This window comes from Temnothorax curvispinosus, unplaced genomic scaffold, assembly GCF_003070985.1.
Source record: "Temnothorax curvispinosus isolate PA1 unplaced genomic scaffold, ASM307098v1 QBEX01004310.1, whole genome shotgun sequence".
NCBI lineage: Eukaryota > Metazoa > Arthropoda > Insecta > Hymenoptera > Formicidae > Temnothorax > Temnothorax curvispinosus.
Window position 1 is genome coordinate 1 of NW_020214090.1, and position 11545 is coordinate 11545.

The following is an 11545-nucleotide window of genomic DNA, read 5'->3' on the forward strand; positions in this document are numbered from 1 at the left end:
AATATTAATTAGTGTTTATTATGAATAGAAATTGTGATAAAGAGCGTTTTTTGACACGAATTTGCGTGAGAAGATTTCGATCATAGTTCGTACACCAACAATTATTAGGGCTAACCGGATGAAATTCCGATTATTATTTATTAGGGATGCTATAAGAAAGATTTTCTTATTTTTGTCTAATGAGGCTCTTGTGTAAGGATTTGATACGAATGTTTTAACTTTATAAATATACTTTTTTCATAAATATATTTACAAACACAAAATTTCGTAATGAGCCGACACTGGTTTATGACATTCACCCGACATTAAGAAATATTATATCATATCCAATTCAAAATTTTATTACTCTTTTTAAACTGAATTTGTTTCTTGAGATAATTTTTGAAAAATTATATATTTTCGCTGGTTATGACATATGTAGACTATATAACACTTATACTACATTAAATTAAGAAGTAGTCTACCACGCGTAAGGCAGTTGGCTCACGATCCAGAGGTCCCGAGTTCGAATCCCACCAGGTAAGTGTTTTATTTCAAAAGCGAGAAAATATTTATAATTATAGACTGCATCTTAAGAAACAAATTTAGTTAAAAAATAGTAATAAAAATTTTTTTTGGGTGTACCAGCATTCTGTTAGAAAATGTAAGGCGCAACAAGGGGTAGTCACGAGGCCCTGATAAGGAAAACATGATCAGGCAATTTTAATTCTCAACGTTACATTTACGATCGGGGCCTAACAAAAACTACCTGATGAGCCCTTAATCAGGCGTTAGGGCATGCTTATTAGGTCCCCATTAGAGCCTATCCAAAATTTCTGCTCGAGTAGAGAATACCCGTGCTGATTACTTCTTCCACTTCTTCTCTTATTATTCCCTCTTGCCCCTCTTTGCTCCCTACTCTTTCCTCTCCCTTTCTGTCTTTTTCACGCGGTTTTACAGTAACTCCCTCTAGTAACTCCATGAAGTGTTGCATACTTATTAATTAAAATACTATTAGATATAATTATAAGCGTCAATTCAAAAATGTTCTGTTTTATTTTTGAATTGCTTTTAAACTTTACGTAGAATATTCCATTTTTCCAGTGCATTTTTCTTTGGCTAAAGCATTGATTTTTTTTCTCTTAACAAAAATACTGTGCAGCTGATCGCTGTCAAATAGTAAATTTATTGAAAATAAGGATCTCTTAACAAATTTTATGAAACAAATACAAAAATTTTGGTTGCAAATCTATACTCTTCAGTTAATCTCAAGCAGACTTTACCTCAACGGAATCTTAATTTGTTGCTTAATTGCAGAGACATACGATAATATATAGTAATTAAAGTAAGAAAGTTGCGATAAACTGCTGATCCCCTTTGACATCTGTTTGATAAGAAAAATTTCGATACAAAAGTCTCCTTTATCTCAAGATAATTTCCATAGAAACAGGACAATCTAATAACGTTTCATCACGTATTTCCCGTATCTTTGTATTTCTTGACCTTTTTGGCGATAGTCGACTTTTTTTGCTACTTTGTGCTTAAATTATTATAATTTGCCGTCTCAGATATCGGCCTCGCGCGCGATTATATAAAATATATATAATTATATATATATACATATATATAAGTCGTAAATATATATTACATATGTACGATTTGCGACACGACAGCTTCGCCTGTTACTACTTACAATTAGATGATCCGCGCACGAATCCTTATGATTTGCCTGACCTTTAAACCTTCCCCGTGATGCGAGCGTGTGTGATATGTGCATACACATATTGTGATAAGCAATAAGGAACACACGTGATATAAATCTCTCAATTTTTTTCCACCGTTTTTTTCTTCTTTTCTTCTTCTCATAATTCTGCCAATCACTGACAAGAGAGAAATAAACAAGTTTCTGCTTTGAAAATTTTATTTATTGCACGTTGTGTATCTATGATTATCACACACATACAATTTTACATTTATACGAGGGTCGGTACGAGAGTAATGCCTTCTAATTTTTTTCTTTCGAATCTGTCGCCATAGAAAATTTTGTGTTTTACTGAGTTGTGTTACTTAAAGTCTCCATGTTGAGTGGTGTTGTGATCATTTACGTGAATGTGTCACACGAATAGTTCGAAGTTCAAACTGGCGTGTGTTTTAGATATGCATAACAGATAAGGGCAATGGTTGAATTTCTTATAATTACTGTGAAAGAAGTGAGTTCTAGTAGCTGTGTTCAGCGGGGAAAGCAGTTCAAGGAAGAACTAAAGACAAGACTCCAATTATTTAAAAAAAATACTGATCGCTCGCTGAGTTGCTTTTTCTGCTGAATGACATTGAAATTTATTCGCGTCTCAGAAATGTTTATGATAACACAATTTCTGAAATGCGAATGAATTTCAATAGGACTCATTTCTTCCACGGTAAGAATTAAGTTCAATCACTACCCTTGTCTGTTACGCATATTTGAAACACATACCAGTTCAAACTGCTCGTGTGACACACTCACGTAAATAATCATAAGACCACTCAACATAATGCAACTATTAGAGACTTCAAGTAACAATTTAGTAAAACGCGAATTTTCTATGACGCCAGATTTGAAAGAAAATTATTGGGAGGCATTTATACTTTCGTACTGACTATCGTATATTATAAGATATATTGATATAAGATATACAGAGTTTTTGCAATTGTAAACGTTTACGTAAAAATAAATATTTTAAAATGTTTCTATTCACAAGACAGATGATCCTTGAAGTAGAAATATTAATATATGGCTTTGATACGTGTATGATGCAATAAAAGATTATTTCTTAAAATAAGATTATTGCGCAAAGTTATTAAAAGTAAAAATACCGCCCTTGAGAAAAAATTAAGTGCCTTCTCAAAACGATATATTAATATCATCGATGCAATTATCACCTAATGCGATATTATCTCGTACGCATATTTACGTACGCTTGAATTTTTTGTACGGAACTAAAATATGCGTTAATAGAAGATGTATTAACGCATGTGTATAATTGTTTTGTTTGTTTTATTATCAAAATCACAGCCGCAATTCTTGTTTAGGTCGGAAGTCAGGAGAGTTCGAACGACCAACGTGCGTGAGGAATTATATATTCTCTCATCTGCTTTTTGCGTTGTTGGGGTCAATGTCAACATTTACTCGATTAACTGCAAAAAATTTGCCGATCCGTGATTTCCTGAAGGAACGCGTTAACGTCTTGACAATTTCGACATGCAGGCATAAATTAAATTACCGTTACATATTTAATATCGAATAAAAATATTGTCGGATTACGCGATCCCTTATAATCGCTCGCAATATCGAGATAATTTGAAACAATTAAAGCAATTGAAACGCGTTCGCCGTAGTCGAGCTTTTGCATCGAGCGATACACGCTGTTATTATTATTCAACCTTTCTGCCACTAAGCCAGTTTATGCCGCGTTAATATCTTAACAGCGCGAAGAGTGATCTGTGATTCTGATGATGTAAATGCATATACGTTGTGACGTCACGCGAATTAAATTTTATTTTTGTTTTCTAAAAAACCTTAAAATTGATCAATTATTATAATTGTCTTTCACCGTATAACCTTTGCCTTTGTCGCGACTTCAACCTTCGTGACAATTCTATTTAACTATAAAAGAATTAAAGAATTCAGACGTCGCAGTCGCCTTCTACCGATCGATCAATAGTTAAAATAACTCGGCTGCAGTACCGAGAACAGCGGCAAGAATCAAAGACAGAAAAGGATCTGGTTTCATCTTCGACGACGAAGTGTCCGACTGATAACGCGAGAAAAATACTCAGGTTACCAGTCGCGAATTACCACCGCCATGATCTAAGCGTCCTCGAAACCCTCTGGAAGGGAAATAATTCTAACCAATGACAGCCGAAGAAACTTCCCAGAATTACCACCTCTATTCGCTCACTAGCGAATCGGAACACGGCAAATTTGGCTAGCGTTAAAATTTGCCACTATAAAAACCACGTACTCAGCCGGAGCGGAACGCATTCAATTAATATAATTAATTGATTCATAATCCTTCGAGTATTCTTAAATCTTTTGTCTTTCAATCATTCGAGTAAACGTCAGTGGGCTTTCCGTTCCCAAGAACTGCTCCGGCTGATTGACGAACTCTGAAGGTGCTTCTTCTGCAACAAATTATGTATTATGTATTATGTATTTTTTTTTTAATGCATATAGGCTTGATTTTAATTGTAACTCCAATCTTGGTGCATTTATTATTGCCAAGAAATATTCTTCAAACTATATATACAAGATGTTTCCTAAGTAATAAGTATAAAAAAATTGAAGGGGATATTCCTTGGCTTACTTTAGGAAGAAAAAATCCTATAAATATATAAACATATATTCTGGTTTATTTTCAAAATACAGAGTGTCAAAGTGTTAAATGTTTTATTGGTACTAGAAAATGGTTTTTAATACCACGTGTACGCATACCAAATTTGAATAAAATATTTTTATACGTTTTTCAGATTTTCGAAATTTACATATTTTTTTTCCCCACAACATTAACACTCTGTATTTTGAGAACAAAGCAGTTTAGGACACATGTTTGTAGGACTTTTTCTTCTTAAAATAAGCCAAGGAATATCTCCTTCAAGTTTGTGCACTTACTTAGGTAACCCTTTATATCATCTAATTTTTATATTATTTTAAAGACACAGCAAATTCCTGCGATTATTGTTTGACACATTCTATTAATTTATAATGTCAACCTCTTTTATCCAGCAGGCGATACTGCTGGGTATGCTTTGCAACCGATGAAGACGATGCGACCGCAGCGTGGGTTAAACCGTGTCATTGCCGAGGCACTACAAAATGGGTTCATCAGGGTTGTATTCAGAGATGGATCGATGAGAAGCAAAAGGGTCATGCTGGACATGCCGTGGCATGCCCACAATGCAATACAGAATATATCATAGTTTATCCAAACATGGGTGAATATATTATATTATACATACATAGATACATATGTGTATGCATGTGTGTAAATATATGTATGTATATACGTATGTGTAACATTGTTATATCTAATGTTATAGTTAGTTCAATGTTTCTATATTATAAACATTATTTTACTTTATTATTGTGATATATTATAATTACTCTTCTATTATAATTACTCTTTGCACATGTAGAGTATATTCTACATGCAAATCAATTGTAGGTCCATTAGTGGTAGTACTCGACACGATTGATGCAGTCATCTTCCGAGTATGCTCTTTTATAGCCGCTGGTATAGTAGTTGGGTCCATATATTGTGTTATCACGACGCATGAAAATGATTATAATAGGTATTTTTGCAAGTAACATATTCTACTTCAAATGAGTGTAACGAAAGTACGCACGGTAATGAGACTGAATACAAAAGAGACTCACTAGCTAATTTATCATAACAAATCGACCGCACAAAAGAAAGAATTACAGTTTTGTCATTATGAAGAAAATGGTTAATTAAGGTACTTTTAGACTGACCTCAGTATTCTTATTTGACTCGAAATTAAATGTGCACATTTCCTAAATGAGTGAGGAATACTGCTTCCTCTATTACGAACGAACGCTCTATCATCATCTTCATCGTAGACGTGTTGCGTATAATATAAGTTCAATTATTATTTTAATGCTTACCTGCCTTTTTTTCTTTTTTTCCTCTTTCTTTCTGTTTTCTTCTTTTCCTCTTGTTCATCATTTTCAACTTTGCGATATCTATGAGAAGCCGGGCTTTGAACGAGCGACGTGCTCCCGCCCTTCTAGAGGGCAGCTCCCGAGTGGCGCGAGCCTCGGGGCGCCACGCTTACGTGCGGTCGTTGTGTGAGCTCACAAAAGCTCGCGGTGTCATAGCATACAGACGTGTTTAAGTGTACAGAGAACAAATATATGATATAGGGTATTCGAGAAATCCTTGTGTTTTCCTGTCCACCTCGCCACGCATACAGTCACCGTTATCGAATAGCCTACAGGTTATGGGCCCAGGGCACGATTCCCCTGCATGAAGAACGAAGCACGAAAAACATCTAGTTGAACGTGTAACGCGAAGTGTGTGAGACGCCGGCGAAGGGCATCGGGAAGACAAAAGCATTTAGAAGAATCTAGAAGATTAGAGGGTAAGTAAATAATATTCCTCGTTGCTGACGAGCAAAACGAGAGAATTCTCAGCAAATAAGAACGTTCGTTCGATAAATGTTGCTAGAAGGAGATAGATGTTTTACCTTCTTCTTGAGAGATAGAAATAGAGGCAACAGTGACAATAAGAGAATTAGAGATAGATGTATAAAGAGATAGATGTGTGAGATATAAAGAGATAGATGTGTGAGATAGAAAGAGATAGATGTGTGAGATAGATATATGCCGCTTGGTAACAAGCTGGCGGGAAAAGCGATATGCCTGTGCAAGTCCGATCGTGAACGGCGAGAGTCATTTTTTTTGACGCGCGAAAGTCCGATCGTGAAAAGTGAGTCATTATTTTGGCGCGAGGGACGCGTTGCCGGGCACGCGCTGACGCATGATCGATTGGAAAAACATAGCATCGATGCGACGCCATAACACATATATATATATATATATATACAGGCATGTGTATGGAATAAATTTCCAAAATCGACATGTATCGGGTCGGTAATTGAGCATGACTAGCTGTGCGGTGTAGCTTGATTACTGTACAGGGAGGCCGCGTAAATTTGTATGGGCCCCATGCGCGTGCGTGATCAACCCGAGCTCCCATAGATCTTTTCAGCAGTGCTGGAAATCGCAACGGACAGTGGTGTGCGCGTGCGGATAGCCCTGCAGAGGCGCGTGGTTTTCTCGCTTTGGGGTTATTGTGAATTGCAGTGCGTTCTATATAGCCTCATAAGCATTAAATTTTTATCGCTGAAAGAGATCTAGTGATAGAAATTGTAAATTATTATCGGTCAATATGAATGTTGGTTTATCTTGTCAAAAGAGGAATGCTAATGTTCAATTGATATTTGAATCCCGATTTAGATGGAAAAAGATAAGACGAAAAATCTTCCGATGGATGAGGAAGAAAACCAGGATTCACTGGTTGACTACGATAGTGACAGCAGCGTGGTCACAGTGGTAGAGAGAGAGGTAGTGATAAAACAATAAGTAAAGATGAAGGTAAGAGAGTATTTTTTTAAATAAAACAATCAAGAAGGATAATATACTTGTGCATTCAGAGATAGAGTAATTTAAAAATTTTGTTTAGAAGAAAAAGAGAACAAGAAGGAGACTGAAGCAAAGGGTGCAATCCCGAAACGTGGCAAACCAAAAATAATAGAAAACATAGATGTAAATAGAGAATGGGCTGAAAATCGTCCTGTACTACCAATAGGGACAAAGATGCTTTACGAGAAACAAGAAAAGATGGTTGAGAAAATGGACTCGGTAATGAAGATGTTGGATAAGGTTATGACCCAAGCAACCTCCATGATGGAAAACATGGTAGAAGTCGCCCGCGTAAATTTAGAGAAAGAGAAACTAAAGATTAGACGTTTAGAGGTAAATAAACAGAATACGCAAAGTAAAGTAGAAAACGGTATACAAACGGTTAAAGAATCAGAAGTAGAGCCTAAAAAGAAAAAGTTAGATGAAACAGTCTGTTCAGTCGAGAAAAATAGAAGTTTAGAGACAATTAAGAGTGCTTTAAAAGTAGAATTAAACAGTCAAAGGTTGCATATTAGAAGAGAATATAAGCTAATGCAAAAATCTAACTTTGATCTTTGGATGGATTATTTAAAATCCGAATTAATGAATAACGAGTTATTAGATGTAATAGATTCAAACATTGATAATCCAGAAAATCTTTCCGAATTAAAAGTTGCTAAGAGAAAAAGTCTAGTTAGAGATATAATAATCAATCATTTAGATGAAAATTATCATAAAAGGATTTTACATGAGAAAGATCCAAAAGAAATTTTGAAGAAATTAAGAAGTTATAAAAAGAGTGAAGTAAACGTTACTCATACATCGGTACGAACTAAACTCTATCAAATTAAAATGAGAAAAGACGAAAAAGTAAGTGATTTTTGCGAACGCTTTGATTCAATAATTAGAGAATATGAATCATGCGAAGATGCGGTACCTCTCACAGAACAAGAAATGAGATCTGCATTGTATCAAGCTGTGTCAATTAATGTGCCGGAACTGAGGAATGTAGATTTAATTAGAAGACAAACTAATCTTAAAGAAATGAATGTAGATGAAATAAAATTTTTCATGATGCAGTTAGAGGCAGAGACTAAGAGTGAAGTTAAAGAGAAGCTAGAGAAACCAGAGGTTAAAGTGCAGAGGGCTACCGCAGAAGAGCACAAAGAAGTAAAGTGCTACCGATGCAACAAATTGGGTCACATGGCGAAGGACTGCCCACTAGCAGGATCAGAGGCCTGGTTCTGTTATTACTGCCAGGAGATTAGAGGACACAAGGGTGATAGCTGTCCTAATGCCGGAGCCCAGACGAACAGATTTAGAGGAAAAAGGTATACAAATAAAACCGTTAATAAAAATATAAAGAAAAAGGGTAGATTTGCGCAAAGAGGAACAAAAAGAGTAGATAATAAAGGGAAAGTAACCAAAATACAACCAGCCAAGAAAACTATACCATCGCAAACAGCAATTGAAGGAAAACCAAAAGAAGGTAAATTATGCATGGCTAAAGTAATAGAAGATAGAGATAGCTCAAAAGAATTAGTCAATTTTATTGTAGATTCGGGTGCAACAGATCACATTGTGAATAAGAATATAATTTTATCAAACTTTGAAAAATGTAATAATAGAGTAATTAAATGCGCGAATAAGAATGAGCTTGCAGACATTTCAATAGATGGTAAAGGAGATCTTTTGTTGTTAACAAATGAGAAAGAAAAGAAAGTAATTAAATTAACAAATGTAATTGCAACGAAGAAAGTATCCGAAAATTTACTATCTTTAAAAAAGCTGGCTGATGCAGGGTTCAGTATTTATTTAGATGATAAAGTGTTTAAAATTCACAATAAACTAACAAATAAAATTGTTTTTGAAGGAATTTATGAGAAACCAAATTGGGTTATGCAATTTGAGGTTAAAAACAATAATATAGAGGACAATGAAAGTGTAGAATGTGCTGTGTATAGATGTAGAGCAGAAATTGTTCCACATTGTGAGTCTCCTGAACAATCGCAAGCAAACATTCAGACCAGTGAATTATCAATTTCGGAGGGAGAATTAGACGAAAGAGACAATGTTGGCTCTGCGATTGGGAGGGAGAATGAAGGAGAGCTCACAAATGTGAATGAAAATATAGAATACAATAATGCTGAACTCGATCAAGTCATTAAGTTAGAAGATATACAAACATTAGAGAATATAGAAGAAATGTGTGAAAGCTCAGTAATTGAAAAAGTAAAGAAATTAGAGAAAATAAATGAGGCGATGTTATGGCATGTTAGATTAGGTCATGCGTCGTTAAACTATTTAAGACAGCTACAAAAAGTAGAAAAGAGATTAGAGACAGTTAAGTTTGATAACTCCATATTAGAGTGTGAAGTCTGTATAATGGCAAAGATGGCAAAATTGCCGTTTAAAGAAAACAGAAATAGAGCACAGAGACCACTACAAGTGATACATACGGATATCATGGGTCCAATAAAACCTACATCTTATCCAGGACAAAAGAGGTTTATAATAACCTTTATAGACGATTATTCTAGATTAGCGAAAGCTTACTCCTTGAAGACGAAAGATGAATCGGGAGAAGCTCTAGAGAAATATCTAATATCCGCCAGAAATCTACTAGGAAAAGAAGAAAAGCTATGCTATGTGAAGTCAGATCAAGGCAAGGAATTTACGGGAGGTGCTTTTAAAGAAGTGTTAAAAAGAGAAAATATAGAAGCCATATATGCACCACCGTACACTCCGGAACATAATGGAGTTGCAGAAAGGTTTAACAGAACGATGCAAGAGAAAATAAGAACATATATGTTCGACTCGGGATTACCAAAGAGTATGTGGGAGTTGGCAGTTGACGCTGCTGTGCATGCGTACAACAGATCTCCACATTAGACTATAGAGTATGAGATCCCCTTGAAGAAGTTCTCATCAGAAACAAGTTGTCATTTCGAGCAAATAAAGAGATTTGGATGCATTGGATATGCAAGAGTACCAAAGCCTACGTCGAAATTTGACAAGAGAGCTATTAGAGGTGTGTTGGTAGGATATACTGACACTGGATATATACTCTGGCATCCAAGCACAAGAAAATTTATAGTCCTGACACATTAGATTTAATGAAAAAATAACATATAAAAATGTATATCAAAATAGTCAAATAGAAGAAGAAAAAGACTTAGATAAAAATTGGATGAAAGAATTTGTAGAGGATGAGGAAAAGGGAGAACAAAAACTAGAGATTCCTGAGAAAAGGAAAAGAGGTAGACCGAGAAAACAAACAACACAACTAGACGAACAGAAGCAGAAAGACGCACGAAAGGAAAGTGAAGCTCCAATGACTAGAAGTAAAACTAAAAGAAAACTAGAAGATAATGGACACACTGATGTGCGGAGAAAAATAGAAGATGTTAGCTTTGCTAATTATATTAATGTGAAAAATATTCAACGGAATATAGAGAATGAAGATGAATTACATCAATGCCTTATGGCATCGTTAAATAGAGAGCCTGTTACTTATGAAGAAGCTATATCAAGTAACGAAAGAGAGAATTGGAAAATTGCAGTCAAAGAGGAACTTGAATCTATGTATGCTAATCAAGTGTGGGAACTTGTCGATAGACCATTAGAGAAATTAGATGGAAGACGACCTAATATAATAGATTCAAGATGGGTATTTAAGAGGAAATTAGAAGCAGATGGATCAACCAGATATAAAGCGAGACTGGTGATAAGAGGATGTAAAGACAAAAATGTGTATGATCTAAAAGAGACATATGCACCGGTTTCAAGATTGTCACTGGTTAGATCTATATTAGCAATAATAAATAAATATAATTTATACGCTAGTCAGCTAGATGTTAAGACTGCGTTTTTAAATGGAGTTCTAGAAGAAAAAGATGAAATATATATGGAAATTCCAGAAGGAGTAGAACTGGATGAAAACACCAAGAAGACTAAGGTGTGTAGATTGAATAGAGCTTTATACGGATTGAAGATAAGTCCGAAAAGATGGAATAAGAGATTTTCAGAAGAGGCTAAGAAACTTGGATTAGAGAACGACCTACATGAGCCATGCCTGTTCACGTGGAGGAAAGAAGGCAAAATAGTGATCGTATTACTTTATGTAGATGATATGTTGGTTGCAAGTAATGATCAGAAGAAATTAGAAAAAATCAAAAAGAAGTTGAGTGAAACATTTGAGACGAAGGATCTTGGGGAACCAAAGAACTTTCTGGGAATAACAATAGAGCGAAACAAAGAAGAAAGTTGTATGTATATTCATCAGACGCGATATACTGAGAGCATATTAGAAAAGTTTCATATGAATGAATGCAAGCCTCAGAACACTCCTATGGTCACCAGAAAAGTGAGCAATAAAAACAGAAA

General features: G+C 35.1%; 1 protein-coding gene across 1 annotated transcript; it reads left to right on the top strand.

The window, feature by feature from the left end:
* Nucleotides 1-4733: 4733 nt before the first annotated feature.
* Nucleotides 4734-5323, top strand: LOC112453409 (E3 ubiquitin-protein ligase MARCH5-like; the record flags this gene model as incomplete). The annotated part of the gene is made up of 2 exons (XM_025014188.1): nt 4734-4950; nt 5181-5323. Coding segments are annotated over 2 exons (360 nt in total), but the record flags the coding sequence as incomplete, so codon positions are not given.
* Nucleotides 5324-11545: the final 6222 nt, after the last annotated feature.